Source organism: Gastrolobium bilobum, unplaced genomic scaffold (genome assembly GCF_033153095.1).
Source record: "Gastrolobium bilobum isolate Gb01-03AN ecotype WA unplaced genomic scaffold, APGP_CSIRO_Gbil_v1 utg1099, whole genome shotgun sequence".
In the NCBI taxonomy this organism is placed as follows: Eukaryota; Viridiplantae; Streptophyta; class Magnoliopsida; order Fabales; family Fabaceae; genus Gastrolobium; species Gastrolobium bilobum.
In genome coordinates this window covers 325403-347103 of record NW_026897765.1, presented here as the reverse complement: position 1 = coordinate 347103, position 21701 = coordinate 325403, and the positions used below count along the sequence as shown (strand labels likewise).

General features: G+C 38.4%; 1 protein-coding gene across 1 annotated transcript in view; it reads right to left on the bottom strand.

The window, feature by feature from the left end:
* Window positions 1–9325: 9325 nt before the first annotated feature.
* Window positions 9326–21701, bottom strand: part of LOC133310025 (DNA (cytosine-5)-methyltransferase CMT2) — a 33263-nt gene continuing 20887 nt past the window's right edge. The window contains exons 20-23 of the mRNA XM_061510912.1: window positions 10204–10247; window positions 10046–10115; window positions 9871–9974; window positions 9326–9663 (exon numbers count right to left, since the gene is read on the bottom strand). Of these exons, the coding sequence (XP_061366896.1) occupies window positions 9489–9663; window positions 9871–9974; window positions 10046–10115; window positions 10204–10247 (393 nt within the window). The 3' untranslated portion in view covers window positions 9326–9488. The remainder of the gene's footprint in view (window positions 9664–9870; window positions 9975–10045; window positions 10116–10203; window positions 10248–21701) is intronic.

The window sequence follows — 21701 nt, the reverse complement described above, 5'->3', positions numbered from 1 at the left end:
ACTTTATATGGAGGCTTTTTGACCCTTTTGTCCCTCATTAATTAATTAATAACCAATTTGCCCCTGATCCAGAACTATCCACCAACCTGCCCCCTTTTAGTCGACTACCTTGCTTTGTTAGTCGAGCAAATGGTCAAACTTCAGAAAGTGGACTACCGCATATTTAGTCGACTAGAAAAGCATCTTAATCGACTACATTTTTGGGATATGTAGTCGACTAAGTAACGATATTTAGTCGACTAAATGTCGACTGAAACCCTATATTTTCCATGTTTTCGGTCTCATTTCGATTGTTGTTGTTGTGTAAACCTAAATAGCTCCCTTTGTTCATGTGTAATCCTCTCAATCCGATTGTATTTCATCCCACCATCTCTACAGACCTAATATTGTGAAATCATTGTCATTGCCCAATTCCAAACCCCAAAATCCGAACCCAAACCCCCAATTTCAGAACCCAAGTCCCAATTTCATGAGGAAGATGAGCACAAGTCCAAACATGTATGTGACAATGATCTACTATGATGGAAAGCATTATGAAGGCCCCAATGGTGTTCAATTTGAAGGAAAAACGAAAATGTTGAAAATCAAACGGGGCACTACATACAATGAGTTAAAGGAGAGAATTCAGCAAAAATTGGGTATGCAAGGCAGCCAATGCGTTCAACGGATGATTGCCAGGGTAGAGACAACAGTTGGTAAGGATGCTATTTACTACATTGGTAACGATATATGTGATGATGAAGATGTCGAATGTGTCATAGATGCAATTGTTGACCGAAAATTTCAAAATTTTATTGAGATATATGTTGAATTAGATTGTGGTCAATCTTCATCTGCACCCATGCATACAAGAAGTGAACCGTATTTTGGTCATGAAGAAAGAGTAGTCGATTTATCTGCACCTGCACATGTCATAAGTCAGATAACACTGCGGGAAATAGATGAGGATGAACAGGATGCCGATATGGACAGCGATGAGGACGGTGAACCTGAGAGTGTTATTCCGCTAGGTGACACGTCAGATACTGACGTAGAGGGTGATTTCGACGCTGACACAAGCTCACCATCCCCGGGTTCGCAGGTTACGAGACCACTTCGTGTTGACCCTGTTAGCAGTGGTAAGATTTGTTTTTTAAAGATTTAATTTAGCAATTATTTTTTTTGTTATGAATGGTATTGACGGTGGCATTATAATGCATCCGTAGGTTTTGAGGTCGAGCCATTTTGGAATGAAAGCTCACATTATTCCTTCATTAATTGGGCCCACCCTAATGATGAGACGGAGATATTGTATGGTGACGATGATGATCACGGTGGCTGGCAATTAGGGGATCCTTTATATTTGTATCAAGAGTTTCGTAGCAAATCTGAAATGCAACATGCAGTCAAATTATATTGTATGAAGGCTCACCGTACTGCCGTTGTGGCAAAAAGTGATGACCATAGATTTGTGATGAAGTGTCGACACCCTAATGATGGATGTCCCTGGTATGTGAGGGCATTGTTGCCGAAGAATGGAAATACTTGGGTGGTTAGTAAGTGGGTTAAAGAACACACCTGCCTAAACCAAGGCCTTACCCGGGATCATAGACAGTTGGATTCTGATGTGATATGTGCAACCATTATCAGTATGTATTATTCGATATATCTAACTTCCTAAGGTATGTTTACGTTAATCAGTTTGTATTCTGACTGTTGGTCGGTGTTTTTTTTTATATAGGTATGTTAAAAGAAGATCCATCATTGAAGCCAGTTCTTATTCAAGAGAGGGTACAACGTTTGTATGGATACAACATATCTTACAGGAAAGCTTGAAAGGCTAAAATGAAAGCCATTGTCAAGTTATTTGACGACTGGGATAAATCGTATGCATTCTTGCCTGGTTGGCTGACATACATGACGCAGGTTAATGTGGGTTCTGTGTTCAAGATTGATACGGACCAATGTGTTGATGAACGTCGAGTGTATACGGATAAGGCTGTCTTTCACCGAGTATTTTGGACCTTTCACCAGTGCATTGAGGCCTTCAAATATAGTAAACCCATAATCCAAATTGATGGCACGCATTTGTACGGTAAATACAAAGGAACTCTTTTGATTGCAACTTCACAAGATGGAGATGGTTACATTCTCCCTATTGCATTTGCTATTGTTCCTCCGGGTGAGAGATTGGATGATTGGTCGTGGTTTCTTAGCCTCATGCGTTTTTGATGTCATGATGTTTGTATTTGAATGTAATGACGGTGCTATGTTTGTATTTGATGTCATGATGTTTGTATTTGAATGTAATGACGGTGCTATGTTTGTATTTGATGTCATGATATTTGTATTTGAAAAAAATGAACGGGTTGATGTAATGATGCTTGTATTAATAAATTATATGTGTTTAAATTGTTACAACGCAGATTTGGTGCGCATACACCAACGTTTTGACACAGTACGTAAACCATGTATGAATTTAACTTCATCTTAGTTTTTTGACTCGGAAATTATGCTCCCTAAGTCACACTCCCTTAGTGGATCAGTGTAGAGTGGAAACCTAGGGCAAAAAACATGTGTAATTCGGATTTGGGGTCCTAAACCAACAATTTAGTCGATTAACCTGTACTGGTTTAGTCGACTACCCTAGTCGACTAAACCAGTACAGGTTAATCGACTAAATTGTTGGTTTAGGACCCCAAATCCGAATTACACATGTTTTTTGCCATAGGTTTCCACTCTACACTGATCCACTAAGGGAGTGTGACTTAGGGAGCATAATTTCTGAGTCAAAAAACCCATGTGGACATTAAATTCCTAAAACCAAGTCGTATGTTGTCATAACATTTGTTTACGGTTAACAATACAAGATGTAGCCTTTTTAAACACATGTACTGATTTGCTGTGATGTGTTATGGACGAATGTGACCTGTTCAATATTGTTTTGTGCCGTGATGATCAAATTGCTAAAAAGGTTCCATTCATAAGTTATACAATATTGAAATGGAATTCAATTCATTACACAACATAACATAGATCCAAAAAACATAACAATTCTGCAAACATAACATAAATCCTAATGTCTTAGTTCTTTAACCCAATCAGAATCCTAATATCATAAAAATCCCTTTTAGATTAAGCCTTAAGCGCGATGAATTATAAAAGTTTGCAATTCTTACTATGTCTAGATCGTGCAAGAATTGGTGTTCTACCCCTGTCTAGATCAAGATCTCAATATGTCTATTGTGAACCCTAACCCTCTTTATCCCTATATAATTGGCTAGATCATACAAGAATTTAAACATGCAAATCAAGGTAAACACAAATAATTTGAGATAGTTTATTAATGAAAAGAATTAAACTAAAACAAGGATTCACGTCAGATCTATATTATTAACTACAAAAGAAACTTAGCCAGACATAGTTAGCTTAAACAAAATAAAATAATAAAATGAAATGAAATAAAAGAAGTCATGAAGAAGAAGAAGAATCAATGTTGTTCAATCTCCTTCAATTTCCTCTCTCTCTGAACTTCTCCAATCTCCAGCAAAAACTTCTCTATACTCTGAATGTGCTAGCGTCCTTTGTGTTTTCAAGAGTTGCCTTTTTATAGTGATGAAAACATATATTTTAATTTCCTATAAGATCTTCAATGGAATCTTCACTAGAATATCTAATCATATCTTTAATCAAATTCTTAAAATATTCCCTTTTATATTTAAAGGAAAACTTTCCTTAAACATATACAAGAGAATATTAAATAAGATCTTCAATCAATTATATGATTCAGAAATCCAGAGCAAATCCACTTGAGCTCTCCAATTTATCTCTTTATTAAGCTGAAAATTACTGCAAAATATAAGAATTTTTATGAAAATCTTAATGAGAATAAAATAACAATTTGATTACAATTCTCATATCTTTTAATTATTTTAAATCAATTTCATGCTCAAATTAATCCTTAATATATAATAAATTGAAGACACATCAGCAAAATTCTAAAAGATCATATTAAGTTGCTAGAGGATGGAGCTCAAAGATGCTATAGTATCAATTTAGGAAAAATAATCTCCAACCAATTTTTCATTTGGGAGTTTCTTCATTTTAATGTTCTGTTTCTTTAAATTGATTTTATCACTTTTTTCTTGGATTGCGGAAAACCAAAAATATTTTATATTACTTGCTCTCACTTTGTTTTCTTGCCGCACTCAATATTATCAAATTATTTAGAAGATCCATCATTCTTTATTCTTTGAACATAAGTTTTTCAACTTCATTAATTAGGAACGATATTTGAAACTCATATAATTTCTACATTACTTGTAATAAGTGCACTTACATACTGTTGTAAATATTAATATTATTTATTTATTTATTATTTGTTGTATTGGGCTTAGCCCATTAGGTCAAGTATTCTAGGTCTTGTATTCTCTATAAATAGAGAACCTTTGTACAAATTATTTACACAATTCTATAATATATCAGAATACCCTTTTTCAAGTTGGTATCAGAGCTCTCGATCTGAGGGCTTTGCTTCCGCGCATATTGTCTTTTTTTTAACAAAACCCTAATTTCTTTGCCTCTTGCCGCCATCAACCGCCACCGAAAAAAATTTCCGGGGACCTTTTGGACCAAAGGGACCATTGTTGACCTTATTTTTCTCCGTTCTATCATTCTACGCACTGTTCCTCCGCCACAAACGACCCAAACACCTTGGACCGCCTCCAATCAGATCTGTCTTCACCGTTTGGACCACTTTCCAGCGAATTTTCAACTGCGACCACCCACAGACAGGTGCACGCTCACCGGATGACCACGCCAGAAAAATCTCAGCCGGAGAAGCCCCTCCACGCGCTCTCACGCGCCACCCCTTTCCCGGCAAGTGAAGCCCACACACAGCTCCTTTCTCCGGCGCGTGGAGGCGTGTGCGACCGTGTTTTTGGACCGGACCACCACCATTCTTCTCATCTCCTTGTCTTCTATCTGGATCTGTGATTATATTTCTGATCGGAGGTCATTTGATATTCTGTTTGGTTGATTTTATCGCTGGTTGTCAAATTTTTTTATTGAAGAATGGCCGAGCATGATAATTCTTTGATCTTATCTGGTAAGAGCACACGTTCTATATCTCTTCTTGCTTCTTGCACTGATTTTAAAACCTCATGGATTTTGGATTCTGGTGCAACTGATCATATGGCTTGTCGTACTGAGTTGTTTTGTTCTTATCATCCTACTGTTGGTAGTCATACTATATCCGTAGCTGATGGATCCCATAAATCAGTTATTGGTTCTGGTAACATTCAAATTCAACCTTCCTTGTTTCTTAAAAATGTTCTTTATGTTCCTCAGCTTTCTACTAATCTTATCTCCACTCAAAAACTTACAACTGATTTGAATTGTTCTGTCACATTTTTTCCTTCTCATTGTGTTATTCAGGATCTTATCACGAAGAAGACAATTGGAGTTGCTAATGAACAGGATGGGTTGTATCATCTCCTTCCAGACCATGCTAGCAAAAATCAGTTATTAATGACACGTCATCCTTCTAATGCAGAGTCTATGATTTGACTCCATCACAAGTGTCTGGGGCATCCATCATTTAGTCTTTTGAAGTCTATGTTCCCCTCTCTGTTTCTCAATAAGTCGGTTGAGACCTTTCATTGTGATGTTTGTGAATTTGCAAAACACCATCGAGTGTCATTTCCTTCTAGCACTATTAAAAGCAGGGAACCTTTTTCTCTTATCCATTCTGATGTTTGGGGCCCTTCTAAAGTGTACAGTGTTTCAGGTGCAAGGTGGTTTGTTTCTTTTATTGATGATTGTACTCGGGTAACATGGATATACTTGATGAAGGACAAGTCTGAAGTACCAGAGATATTTATTCGGTTTCATCACATGGTTGAGACTCAGTTTGGTAAGGGTATTAAAAGACTCAGATCTGATAATGGTACTGAGTACGTCAATCAACGCCTGTCACAATTCATTCCAGACAGAGGTATGATTCATGAGCTCACATGTGTTGATACCCCTCAACAAAACGGGGTTGCTGAAAGGAAAAATCGTCATCTTCTTGAAGTTGCTAGAGCACTACTTTTCCAGACATCTGTTCCTAGTTCTTATTGGGGAGAAGCAGTGTTAGCTGCAACTTTTTTGATCAACCGTTTACCTTCACGGGTCCTTAACAATATCAGTCTTATTCATTCCATGACTTCCTTCTTTCCTTCTGTTCTCATATTGCAGAGCCTTCCACCAAGAGTGTTAGGATGTGTTGCCTTTGTCCATGTTCATAAACAACATCGGAGTAACTTGGATCTAGGGCTCTTAAGTGTGTCTTCCTTGGTTACACCCCTTATAAAAAAAGGTACAAGTGTTATCATCCACCAAGTCGAAATTTTTTTGTTTCTATGGATGTCACCTTTCAAGAATCTGAATATTATTTCTTGGGTCCTCATCGTCAGGGGGAGAACAGTTCTTCAGAAGACTCGTCCCCTTCCTTCTTTGAGCCTGGATCAGTCTTCTTTCTACCTAGTGTATCTGCTCCTGGTGTGCCAGAACCTTCAAATACACCTGAGATACGAAAAATTTTGACACCTAAATTGGTATATCAGAGGAGGAAACAACGCATACTGTCTCACCAGCAACCTCAATCATCTGAACCACTGGTAAGTCCTGAATCTCCTGTTTCTTCTGAGTCTCCTGTTTCTCCTGAATCTCATATTTCTGATCATGATGTTAATACTTCTGATGAGTTACCCATTAATGTTGATTCTGATGATTTGTCCATTGCTCTTAGAAAAGGTAAAAGATCTTGTCACAAGAAAACTTGTTCCTCTTGTCCCTCTTGTACTCAATACCCTATCTCCCACTTTGTTTCCTCTTCTAATCTTTCTGTGTAGCACAAAAGCTTTGTTTCAGCACTAGATTCTATTGCAATCCCAAAATCAGTACATGAAGCCTTGAAAGATGGGAATTGGGCTCAAGCCATGCAAGAGGAGATGAATGCGTTGGAGAAAAATAAAACATGGGAGGTTATTGATAGACCCAACAGAAAGAAAGTAGTAGGATGCAGATGGGTTTTTGTCCTGAAATATAATTCTGATGGCACTCTTAAGAGATACAAGGCTCGATTAGTCGCCAAAGGTTACACTCAAACCTATGGCATTGATTATGAAGAAACCTTTGCTCCAGTTGCAAAGATGAATACGGTGAGAATCTTGTTATCCATTGATGCCCATTACAATTGGGATATAAATCAATTTAATGTGAAAAATGTTTTCCTCAATGGTGAGTTAGAAGAAGAAGTCTACATGGAAATCCCGCCTGGTTTTGATTCTGTGAAGGGGGAAAATAAAGTTTGTAGATTAAAAAAGACCTTGTATAGATTGAAGCAGTCACCTCGTGCTTGGTTTGGAAAGTTTACTAAGGTTATGATGACCTTAGGATACAGACAGAGTCAAGAAGATCACACTCTTTTCTTCAAGCACTCCCAAAATGGGAAACTTACTGTGCTCCTTGTATATGTTGATGATATTATTATCACAGGTGATGATTTTGTGGAGAGACAGATTCTGCAGACACAACTTGCCTCTGAGTTCGAAGTCAAAGACCTTGGGAAACTGAGATATTTTCTAGGGATAGAAGTAGCTCATTCAAGCAAAGGAATTTTTATCAGTCAAAGGAAATATGTTTTGGATCTTCTCAAAGAAGCAAGAAAGCTCGGGTGTAAACCCTCTAATACTCTTATTGAGCAGAATCACAAGATAGGCTTTGAAGAGGAGAGTCCTCCAGTTGATAAAGGACAATATCAATGGCTAGTTGGGAAATTGATATATCTGGCCCATACTAGACCAAACTTAACTTATGCTGTTAGCGTTGTCAGTCAGTTTATGCATGATCCAAAGGAGAAACACATGCAGGCAGTGGAGAGATTCTTCAGTATCTTAAAGCTACTCCTGGTAAAGGACTGTTATTCCGGCGAGATGGCAATCTCTCTTTAGAAGTCTACACTGATGCTGATTATGCTGGATCTGTGACGGACCGTCGTTCTACCACTGGTTATTGTATGTTTCTTTGTGGTAACTTGGTGACATGGAGAAGTAAGAAACAAGATGTGGTTGCCAGATCAAGTGCAGAGGCTGAATTTCGAGTCATGGCTCAAGGCATTTGTGAGTTACTATGGCTGAAAATTATACTTGATGATCTCAAAATAAAATGTGAGGGGCCAATGAAGCTGCTATGTGATAATAAGTCAGCTATTTGTATAGCTCATAATCCGGTTCAACATGATCGGACTAAACATATTGAGGTCAACCACCATTTCATCAAAGAAAAACTTGATAGCAGGTTTATTATCACACCCTACATTCCCACCGGGTGTCAATTAGCTGATGCATTGACAAAAGGACTTCCTTCAGATAGATTTCAAGAGCTTACTAACAAGCTGGGAATGATAAATATCTATTCCTCAGCTTGAGGAGGAATGTTGTAAATATTAATATTATTTATTTATTTATTATTTGTTGTATTGAGCTTAGCTCATTAAGTCAAGTATTCTAAATCTTGTATTCTCTATAATAAAGAACCTTTGTACAAATTATTTACACCATTCTAATACTTTTTTTTAAGTCATACCAAAGGTTTTTGTTGTAGCATACTTCGGAGCAAGCGTTCTTGGCCTAACACCTGGTATTTGTTTCTTTCCTTTGTTGAAAAATGCAGCTCCTTGATATACATACAGGAGACACCTGTCCTTGAAGACATCTGTCCTAGAATCTAGAATGTCCTTTCAATCATGGCAAGGGACACTGGTCCATAGGATATAGGTACATGACAATCCCCTCTCCAACACCAAGGTGACCAAGCGGCACAGGTGCAATCCATGTAACGGCCATCCTAGTAATTTAGGGTAAGGATGACAGCATCCTTATTCTCTATAAAAGGCTACGTCGGCCTAAATACTCGTTAATTTCTTACTATCATTCTGATTAGGGCATTGGTCTGAAGTACTTTGCATGTACCTATAACTGTCATATTAGCCAACTTTGAAAGCTCTCCAATATGGCCATGGCTACCACAGGCCACCCTATCATGGCTAAGGCAAGAACAGCCGTAAACGCAATGGAAAGGAAAAATCAAGATAAAAAAGAACAAGAAATTAATACTACCTCCAAGGGTAAATGAAACTTTTTATTACACCTCAATAGATTAAAAACAGAAGACAATGATGTCAAATCTCACTTCATGTGTCCACTTGAAGGAAATTAGGTAGGAAAAAAAGTCTTCACTTGCGCCCAGAAAGCAAGAACTTCTCAAGATGACCTCTCATATGACATCTTAAATGCAGTTTACTTCGTAGCACAGGAGCTGTGCAAATGAATGAGATTGTGTATTCGACTCAAGTGAAGTTTCTGTGGAGTTTACTAGAGATACATGAATAAAAATTGCTCAGCAAGAAGTTTAAATATCAATGCCGGTTATCATTAAATTAGTGGAATAGAATAGGATGAATGCTAGTCAGTGTTGCCGAGCTGATTATTTGATAATTGAAGGTGATTGGAGAGAGAGAATTTTGGTGGGAGGGTCATAAGTGGCTCATTTCCACTGAGCTTTCTACATGCCATTCCTACGGCATATCCTAAAGCCCGTGCAACAGGAACAGCAACTGCATTTCCAATTTGACAGTACCTGCAAATAGTTTCATAAGAATACACAGAATTAACTGCATAGAGACTTGGTAAAACGCCTGAAATAATGACAATACTATGCTCAATACCTGCCTATGATTAAAGTGTTGTACTATGGAAGCTACAAATATGACTGCTTCCTACAGAGCAACTGATTTTACAGAATGCATACATAATATTTTATATTTATTAAATCATGGTTTCATACCTCTCTTTCACGGTCCCACAGAATCTATAATAATCAGGAAATCCTTGCAGCCTGGCAAATTCTCGTATAGTGAGGACTCGATCCTGCTCAGGATGTAGTACTGCCTACAAGAGTTTGAAATCTGTAAGAAATCAATTTGTGTGATTTCTGAAACAATTAAAGTCTGAGATAAGACCTGGTTATGACAACTTGGGAAGGTCAGTGCAGTGGCAACCGTCTCATCCCACCACAACCGTGCAAATGGCCTGCATATATGTACAAATATAGATTAAAAGTCATCGAAATGTAATACAAGAAAATCACCTAATATACTACTGAACTGATAAAAATCACCTCTTAGACTTCCCTTGCTCAAAAGTGAAGGCATAATCTGGGACCTGAGAGAGGACAGTTGGATAAGATTAATTTCACTTCATGCTGGTGTAAGCATGAATTAAGAAACCCAAACAGATACCGTCCTATTCAAAAACCAGTAACTTCAACAGCTTGGAGAGACCAGAAACATCTAATAACATCTAACTTTTCGTATGGTCATACAGTTTTGTATTACATCAACTTGACATCTTGGACGCCATAAATCTCTTCACACACTTCTTTCAAACTTCCATACAAAAGCATTACTATGAAGAATACCAATAAAGCGAATATCGAAGATTAATCACATATATGCTTTTGCTTTTGTTAGGAAACCACCTATTGCTAAGGTGAATGATGTGTCTGTGTCAGTCCAAACATAGTCTGTATATGTTAGTGTTGGTATTAATTACAATGAATCAATCCCTGATATACATAATCCTAACTGATTCTACAGTATATATATATATATATATGATATCCTACGATAAATAGCTACGATATTCTAAAATATTCTAACAATATATTCTAAAATATCTGTAAGTTGATCTTCAGAATTCACAAATGTTGTCTCGATCTCGTCACAATGATTTTTTTCTCATACCAAGTAACAATCAATCTCAAAGTGCTTAATCTTTTCATGAAAGACAGTATTTGAAGATGTATACAGCCTAATTGTGACATATTAGTTTCATTGGCTGCGAATCACAAATGTTCAATTCTATGATCAACTATTTTAACCAAATGTATTCCCAAGTTGCTGTTCACATTTCTCAATACTTAGCTTCTACACTAATCTAAAACCCATAGTTTGCTTCTTGCTTTTCCACAAAATTAGGTTTCCCACAAAAGAACTCAATAGCTTGAAGTAGAGCTCCTATATGAGGACAACCTACCTAAACGACATCTGTATAACCACAAATCTCTGTATGCCCCTATCTTGATATAGTAAGCCTCTCCTTTGTGCTACTTTGATATATCTTTGTTACAAAATTGGCTTACCATGCTCATAGGAAAGGAGATATGTAGTCTCAATACTGTGAGATTGATGGGCCTTTAATAAAAATATCCAAGCCCATTAGTTAGAAATTAGTATATATAGATATTTCGGGTGGGGTTTCTTTATGCTGACTATGTTTGTAATTTGGGGAATTAGGAGAGGAAAAGAGAAGCTCTCAAGGCTAGGTTGTTGTCTTGGAGTGGAGTTTTTCCTCTTGTTCTTTTTATGTTTGTTATTACTAGTTTTGTCACTGTAATTTCTGAATTCTGTTGATATTAATACAAATATGACTGTTTGGTTTACATCTGGTGTTGGTAAACTTTAATTCGAAGGATCTTATTATTCTGGTTCCATCAATTTGGTATCAGAGCACTTCCGATCTAAGAGGTGCTTTCTGGTCCAAATCCAAAAAAAAAAAAAAAAGTTACAAATAAGAATGAATCTTAAAGCTTTGGAGAAGGCAAGCACATCGGAGGTCATTGAGTTGTTTCAAAAGATTAAAAAATCATAATTGTTTGGGAAGAGAAGTGAGAAGCTCTAATAAAAGAAGAAGACGACTTTGCAAAAAAGGAAAAAAGAGAAGATGAAGAAGGAAGAAAAGGAAAAGAGGCAGAAGAGGAAAAAGGAAACGTAGAAGAAGAAATCAGTGAAGAAGAAAAACATGCAGCATTTACAGAAAAGGAAGAGGAAACAGAGGTTGAAGAAGAACCACAACAACAAATAGAACAAGACGAAGAAGAAAAAGATCGAGAAGTAGAAGACAAAGATGGGTCTTCCATTCTGTCTAATGGACCAAAAATTATAGGGGCAAAAGAGCGCCTACATCTCATTGATGATTTGGAGCAGAGGATGGCATTAATACAACACGTGGAGGAGAAGGAGAACGATCTAAGTCTGGTAACAGTAGGTACAGGTAATGTAAGAGTCGAGTTAGAAAAAGGAATTTGATTTAATGGGCGACCCGTTTTAGGAAATAGGGATTTGCGAATTGGGCTGAAGACAATTAATGGGACAATGAGTAGTGGGCCAAATTTAATAGCCCAGCACACGAACACTCAAAATATTAGGACAGCAGGGGAGAGTAAGGATAGGCCAAAAGTTGCCTTCAATCCACAATGGACAAACACTGGGTCTGGGGTGACATGGGGGCCCAATGCATCTGCCCCACAAGGAAGAACCTTCGGATCCCTCCAAGGATCCACCATCTTTGTCGCAGATGGAAACCGAGAGAGGGGAGATGCGCTGCAGGCGACAACCAACAGCATCACTGGCGACGAACGACAAACATCGCGATGCCAGAAAATAACGACGAAAGAGACACTAGACAAACAACGGAGGAACTTATGATTTTGATGCGATGACCCATTCTCGCTAAATCATGTATGCCACAATTTGAATTTGAATGTGATGTTCTTAGGTGCAAGGGGGGAGATGATAAACATGGAGCAAGAAGAAATTTTGCAGAGGGTGGCAACAAAAAAGACACACATCAAACTCAGCGTCCATTATGTAGTGGAGTTATCTTCCAAACAATCACTGAATTTTTTGGCAATTCATGTGGCTCAAGAATGGCAGCTGCTAATGTGGTCAAGAAGCTTCAAGAAATGGGACTGATGGGACGAAAATTCGTTCCCATCTAAAGCTCATTTTGATGGTAAAATTCCATCTGTTCCTTCACCTGGAGACCAATTTTGGCCTCAAAAGCATAGTTCTAGAACTTAGGAACAAAGGCACCAGAAGGGAACGGATGATGATGTAATCCGTTGAGAAAAGGGGAACAGATTGATTCATTAAATATACCTGCTCCACTAACTCAATCTCTCTGACCACTTTGCAGGAAACGTTGAAAAGAAGCTTCTAAAAAGCAGAAAGAGGTACAGCAATCAAGCAGGAAGAAACGTGAATAGCAGAGAATAAAGAGTTACCATTGGGAAAGAGGGAAAGCAAGCATGGGAAGTGCAGAAGGAAAGGCAAATCTCAACAATAAGTGGCTCATCCAGCAACTTGCCTCCCAAAAGAGCATTGTTCACACCGCTCCTTCATGTAGTCAAGAAAACAACTCAAATGAAATTACAAGTTTTGCCATCCACTCTCCTGGCCTGTAAATAGGACGTTTCAACACGAAGAAAGCATCGAATTCCTTAAGAAGAGATCACTTAGGATAGTTTCAATTTCTACTTTTTCAGTTGTATCATTTTTAGCAATAGTTAAGTGAGAGAAACCCTTCCTTCATTCTATATCTTCCATTTGAGACTCCTCACAAGCAACTACCATACTTTTCCATTTTATTTTCTTGTAACCTAATCTTGTTTCTTATTAATATAAGTTGTTATTTCTCTTCTCTTCCAGTAGTTATCTTTGAACTGAATCTCGGGTCTATGGGACTTCAGTTTGGAATAATTATGTTTATAGTTATAGCCATGGGCTAAGTTATTTGTGGAACGGAAAAGCTGTGAAGTTCTTAAAGAACTATATTCAAAACTTTTGCACTGAAACTTTTGTATTTCTGTGATTAAGTGGGCTTTATTCTTTGTGTATCAATGAAAATTGAACTCAAACTAAGAAAGGAACTTCCATAAGGAAGGGATTTCAGACAACTTAATCAGAGGAGGAAGGTATTGTTGTGAAAACCACACTACTGGTTGCCTTAGGAATAAGGAACCACCTCATTCACTGAAGGTTCTGAACTTAGTAACTGTTGGAGTCAAGGGAGCCATAGGAATATGAAAATTTGTGAGCCATTAAAGTCCATGAGCTAAGGAATCAGAGTTGGCAATGAAAAGACCTGAACAAATTCAGAATGGTTAAGTCTTAAGTTGAGAATATAGCCATTTAAGAAGGAAACAGTGGATCCGTTCCTTGTGTTAAAAACTGTTTTTATCCATCCATATTGTTGTATCTTAAATATTGTTATCTTATAGTTATTTTCTTTCATAAATCTTGTGACTATAAAATCAAAACTCCAATGAATCTTGTCGTTCCTTCTCACACCAAGAAGGATTTGGTATATAACGACGCGATGAGTTGTTTGGAGTTAGACTGAACTTACTATCTTTGAGGAACGTTTTCAAGATAATAGGGAACGAATGACCAAACAGTTCAAATACTGTCTTTTCTTTTCATATTAATTCTTTGTAAAACAGTTTAAGGTATTATTTAGAGTTTTATCCTCGTGGGAACGATAATCTAGGCATTAATAATCTCATTTATTACTTGATGCGTGCACTTGCGCAACTGGGTTGATATCAAGAGAACGAATGTGTTTTCTCTTGATGAACTAAGTCAAGGGAATGTCCTTAAAAGAACATCTAAGCAACCAACAAGTTCACACCCAACAGGGACCCAGGTGACAACTTCTCTCATCTTAATCCTGGTCTCTTCCTTCACCTTGACGACAAGGTGAATCTGGGAAGGGGAGTATTGATGGGCCTTTAATAAAAGTATCCAAACCAATTAGCTAGGAATTAGTATATATAGATGTTTAGGGTGGGATTTCTTTATGTTGATTGTTATTTGTAATTTGGGGAATTAGGAGAGGAAATAGAGAAGCTCTCATGGCTAGGCTGTTGTCTTGGAGTGGAATTTTTGCTCTTGTTCTTTCTATGTTTGTTATTACTAGTTGTTGTCACTGTAATTTCTGAATTCTGTTGATATTAATACAAATATGATGGTTTGGTTTACATCTGGTGTTGGCAAACTTTAATTTGAAGGATCTTATTATTCTGGTTCCATAAGAGATAAATTAATTTTCTGACCAACCTTCAATAACGACCAAGATCTAAAACCAACTCCCCCTGTCGTGGTATAGGTTTGACATTGGGAACGATGAGTGTATGAATGGGTTTGCACCATCGCATACTAGTGTATTCCAAGATGTTAAAGCATACTCAATCACTGCTAATAATGACGATGTCATTCACATAAACAACAAGATAATTGAATTGCTCAAGAAACTGATGCCGATGGAAAACAAAATAATCAATTTCACTACGAGTAATGCTAACTTTTTAAATAATTGCACTAAAGAGGCTAAACCTGGCCTAAGGTAGGTTTAAGGCCATATAAAGATTTGCGATGACTGGACACCAACCAAGACTCCCTTTGAGCAATAAAGTCAAGTTGTTGCTCCGTATAAACTTCCTCCTACAAATCATTATGGAGAAAGGCATTCTTATCGTCCAACTGGTGGAGAGGCCAATGATGAACAATGGCCATGCCTAGGCCATTTTAGCAATCGAAGAAAGGGTGTCCATTGTAATCTAGACCGAAGATTTGATTGTAACCTTTGGTGACCACGCATTGTAATCTCCGCCACTGATGACAAGGTTGATAAGCCTCGTGTCTCCATTGACATTGATGGGGTGTTTCTCAACAAGCCTCAATTTGAACAACTTCAGAGGCTTTTGACTCAATCTACTAAGCAATGGCGGAGTCACTTGTATTTCTTGGCACCAGCTAATTTTTTAAAATGGTACAAATTTTCTTCAAAATTTATGGTACAACCTTAATACTGGTTGAGTTTTTAAAAAAAATACAACCTTGGCACTATCTGAATTCTACCTGGTGGGTTTTTTGGTACTGGTTGAGTTTTTCTTTTGGCTCCGTCACTGCTACTAAGGCCACTAGTAATGTGACTCAGCAAGGAACGACCTCCCATGTTGATAGTCAAACTCGATGATTCTTGATTCTAGAGCCTCTTACCATATGACAGGTAATCCGACCTTGTTTTGTTCTTACACCCCATGTTCTGAACCCTCTCGGGTCAAGATCATCGACGGCATCTTCTCCCAAATTGCCGGGCACGGAAACGATTAACTTTCCGAGCAAATTAATTTAACATCAATTATTCATATTCTTTCTTGCCGGCTTGGCTTAGCGGTAAGCTTGCTTGCCGTGGTGTGTCAGGTCGCGGGTTCGAATCAGCCTCTCTGCAAAAAGCAGGGGAAAGACTGCCTAGAGTATTCCCTTCCCCAGACACTCACGAAGTGGGTATTTGAACTGGGTCGGCCCTTTCTTATTCATATTCTTTCTCTAGCTTGCAATCTCATTTCCATTAGCAAGTTGACTTTTGAGTTGCATTTTTTCGCTAAATTCTTTCCACATGGTTGTGTTTTGCAGGAACAAGACTCTGAGAGGATGATTGGCAGTGCAAGAGAGGATGGCAGACTTTATTACTTTGAGGAGAGTGTGACTAATGAGGCTGCCTTTGTGGAAAATGATTTTATGTTTCTTTCTGATTCTTGTATTGATGTTATGTTGTGTCACCATAGGTTAGGCCACCCCAATTTTACCTATCTTCAGAAGTTGTTACCAAACTCATTCATTAATAAAAGTCCTAGTTTGTTTTCTTGTGATATTTGTCAACTTGTCAAGCATATTCGTGTTCCTCATCCCTCCAGAGCTCACCATAATTCTTCCCCATTTACTTTGATTCATAGTGACATATGGGGCCCATCCCGAGTAAAGAATATTCCAGGTGCTCAATGGTTTATTACCTTCATTGATGACCGCTCCCAGGTTTGTTAGGTACACCTTTTAAAGGATAAGTCAGATACTGCATCCATTTTCAAAAAATTCCATGCCATGGTTCAAACCTAATTCCAAGTTGTTATACAAATTCTTCGTACAGACAATGTCAAAGAATATTTCAACACTATTCTTGGGGAATATCTCTCTCAACATGGCATTTTTCACCAAAGCTCATATCCTGACACTCCCCAACAAAATGGAGTCGCTAAAAGAAAAAATCGACATCTCCTTGAAGTTTCTCGAGCTTTTATATTTACCATGAGTGTCCCTACATACCTTTGGGGGGAAGCCGTCCTCACTGCCTCGTACATTATCAATAGAATGTCATCTCTCACTCTCAACTTCCAATCTCTTATTTCTAGCCTTTTCCTGCACCTTTCCCTCCTTCCAGGGAATCTCCTCCCTACTTCCTAAGCTATTTGGTTGTGTCATGTTTGTCCATATTCCCTCTCATCAACGGTCCAAACTTGATCCTAAGTCTCTTTGGTGTGTCTTCATTGGTTATTCTCCTACCCAACGAGGCTATAAATGTTATTCACCCTCTCTTCGTAAGGTCTTTATCTCTATTGATGTCATATTTTCTGAGACCCAACCATTTTTTCCCCTGACTTCTCTTTAGGGGGAGTCTATAGAAGCAGATGAAGATCAGTCATGGGAGCCTACTAACACCATAGCGTTACCTATACTAATGGAGACAAGGGGAGCTACGATACCTTCATCATTGGAGACAAGAAGAGCCTCCTCAAAGTGGAGATAAGTTTATAGCCGGCGAAAGCCTCCTCAAAGTATGAATCATCCTGAGCCTCTACATTGCCAGGATTCTAAACTGAGTTTAATTTCTAACACCCCAACACGTGAGTGCCATGGCACAATTGATCTACACCTGCCCATTGTTCTTAGTAAAGGTACTCGATCTTGAACTGCTCATCCTATTTCTAACCATATTTCATATGCTAAGTTGTCCCCAAGATTTCGTGCTTTCAACAACACTATGTTAGACTGTACAAAGATACCGAGAAACATACATGAGGCCCTCGATGATCTTAAATGGAGGGATATTTTCCTTGAAGAAATGAATGCATTGGAAAGAAATGAAACTTGGGAGACAATGACCTTGCCAAAAGGAAAATAGACAGTAGGATGCGAATGAGGGTTTACAATAAATTTAATGCAAATAATAGCATCAACAGATACTAGGCGATACACTGAGGCTCTGATACCATGTAAAGAATCAATTCAACCCAAAAGTTTAAGCTGTTGGGTGAGGTTACATTAATGGTTTTATATATCTTTAGCAGTTGCAAAGGGGTTCACCCAAACTCATGGGATAAATTATCATGAGACTTTTGATCCATATGCTAAGGTCAATACATCCGAGTTCTCTTATCTCTTGCTGCCAACTGAGATTGACCGCTACAACAGTTAGATGTGAAGAATGTGTTCCTAAATGGTGATCTACATGAGGAGGTCTATATCGATTCTCCACCTAGCTTTGGGAAAGGAGATGAATGGTGTGTAAACTCAAGAAGTCTATCTATGGGTTAAAACAGTCCCATAGAGAAGGGTTTGACAAATTCATACTCTCTTCCGCAAACACTCTAATGATGGTAATGTCGTTATTGTCATTGTTTATGTTGATGATATAGTTTTAACATGTGATGATAGTGAAGAATCGAACTCTTTAAAGGAGTATCTAGCAGTTCAGTTCGAGCTAAAAGACCTTGGAGCTCTTAAATACTTTCTTGGTATGGAAGTTGCTCGGAGTAAAGCAGGCATCACTCTCACACAAAAGAAGTATATTCTAGATCTTTTGCAGGAAATAGGAATGTGAGGATGTAAGGCTACCGAGACACCTGTGGAACCCAACACCAAGTTAGATATTGAAAATGGGAAAAAGGTGGACAAAGAGCAATATCAGAGACTGGTGGAAAAATTAATCTACTTATCTCACATGCGACCTGACATTGCCTTTGTAGTGAGTATTGTTAGTCAATTCATGCACTCACCTAAGGAGAAACATCTAATAAGTGCAGTCTAAAGGGTGCTCAAATATCTCAACAGCACTCTAGGTAGAGGATTATTCTTTAGAAAGGGTATAATAGGATAATTGAAATTTACACATGCAGACTGGGCAGGTTCATCAATTAACAGAAGATCTACCTCAGGCTATTGCACATAGTGGGGAAATCTTAGAGAAGCAAAAAACAAACAGTGGTCGCAAGAAGCAATGCTGAAGTAGAATTTCGAGCTTTAGCCGATGGAGTCTGTGAGGGAATCTGATTGAGAAGACTTCTTGAAGAATTGACGATCTCATATTCCCTACTAATAAAACTATATTGTGACAACAAGGTAGCTATCATCATTGCTCAAAATCGTGTTCACCATGATAGAACAAAGCATGTGGAAGTTGACCGCCACTTCATCAAAGAAAAATTAGATGATGGAAGTGTGTGCATGATGTACATTCCTACCAAAGAGCAGACAACAAATATCCTCACTAAGGGCCTACACCAGCCAGCATTTGAAGATCTGATTGACAAGTAGGGAATGATCAACATTTACCTCCCAACTTGAGGGGAGTGTAGAAAATCAGTGTAAATTAGATATATTTTTCTATTAATAGGGATTTGATTTTGTTTCCGTTTTTTTCATTTTACTCTTGTATAAATATCCCCTAACAGTGTAAATCAAGATGTATAATACAGAAAACCTTTTTTCTCTTTTTACAATAGGGATTATAACCTTCATTTCAGGAAAAAGGTTGACCTGATGCAACTATACAAAGTTGGGTAAGAACCCCCAAAATAAATTAAGTGTGATACGCCTTATCTAACTCAACTAGCCAAAAATCACAAATTAAATGGTTTAAATGAGTAGGTGTAGAAAAGGGAAGATTAAAGGACAAAATGATAAATTCACTAGGATAGATATTTTGCTAAAAGCAAAAAGAACACTCTCTCTCCTCACTTTTCCTTCTCTCCTTCGTGCATCTCTCCCTCTCCCTCTCATTCTTACACCCCACCATTACCAAGAGAAGGAAGGTCTTTCTTTTGTTTTCCTTTCTTCCAAGCTTCATCAAAACAAGAGGATAAACCACCCTCCTCCATTTCTCCTAACTAAATCACCTTGGAGGACTCTTGCACTAAAGAAAACCCCACCCAATCTCTTCCTCTTTATGTGCGCCAATTAAGGTTTAGTGAGAGAGGAGATTTTGATCCATCAAAGTTTGAAACTCCATCTATCCTCATGTTCTTGAGTGTTGGAGGTAAGAACTCATAACTTATTTTGAGTTTATTGAGGATTTTATAATATTAGGGTTTCAAGAGAAATTGGGGGTTCTTGGTTGTGAGATTATTGGGGTGGAATTGATGTATTGTTTCTATGAAAATATTGTAAGAGTTGTGTTGATTGTTTAGTTTTGGTGGTGGAGCTACCATTGGAACTCCAATTTAAGCTAGGGTTTTAATATTGACATTTCAAGAAAATTAGGGGTAAGTGAAATACCCTTTATAGTGATGGTTTAGAGCATTGATTTGATGAATGCATGTAAAGAATATATTGTTGATTGATTTATTTTCCTTTGTAAGCTATTATTGGCGGAAATGTTTTTGTGGCTAGTGGGACAAAGAAAAAAGGGCTTTGGAAGTGTTAGAATATTAGATATGATATGATTAGATATGATTGGATTCTGTCTTATCCGTAAATAGTCTGACTGTATTCTGACTGTATTAGGATTAGGTTTGGGCCTTACACTTAAGCCCATTAGGGTCTCTATATATTGTAACTCCCTGACACAGATCAATACACAACGTATTCTTTTACATTTAACTTGGTACCAGAGCTCTTTCGTTCTAGGAACCCTCGCTTCCGCTCAGAAACCTTGTTTTTTGCTTTAAAAACCTAAGCCCACTGCTTAGGAGTCCTCTTTCTTGCCGTGCGTCCTTCCGGCAAGCCTTCTAGGGCTGTAAACAGCCTCTGAGTGATTTTTCCAAACGCGTCAGCACCTCCGACGGCCACCGGAACCACCGCCTGCCGTCAGAATCACTGTTCAGGCAACCGGAGACTTTTTCCGGCGACTTTTCCGACCAAACTTCACGCGATCAGGACCCTCTCTTCCCGGCGACCAGGTCTGTGGTGGTCCGGTCAGCAACGCATCTCCCACGCGCCGTCACGCGCCACCTGTCTTCACTGCGCTTGGGCTTCACGCGCCACCTTCTGCCGGCGCGTGAGCACTATTCCGGCGGCTTTTTCCGGCCGGTCTTGGACAGAGAAGCTCGTCTTCTCCTCCCCTTTCTGGATCTGTGATTGTTTCTCTGTGGGTCTGACCTTAGACGAGTGGTTTTTCTTGATTGGATATCGTTTGCCTTCGTTTACGGCTTTTATATTTTATCTTTAAATGGCAGCAGCATCTCCTGATCTCTCGGAGGTTAACTCTCCTTCTATTGTTGCAAATATAGTTCAGTCAGACAAAGCATCATTTGGTTCAGGTTCGGACTGTGCTGCACTCCAAACCCCTCTCAGGAAGGCTTCTCCTCAGTCTCAGCCTTATACTGGTAATCCCGTTGCTTGTGTTTCTCATTCTACATCACTTGGCACTTGGATATTTGACTCCGGTGCTACCGATCATCTCTGTGGTAATAAGGAACTCTTTACATCTCTTACTTATTCTGATCATTTACCGTCTTTTACCCTTGCGGATGGAACCAAAGCCCTAGTTCGTGGGATTGGACAAGCTCGTCCGACCTCTACCTTGGCCCTGACATCTGTCTATTACATTCCTGGCATCCCTTATAACTTAATTTCTATTAGTAAGTTGATCCACTCCCTCACTTGCACCATTACTTTCTCTAACCATTCTGTTTCTGTGCAGGATCCGGGTACGGGGAAAATGATTGGAGTGGGTCGTGAGTCACGGGGGCTTTATTATTTGGATGTGCCTCGTCCTTCA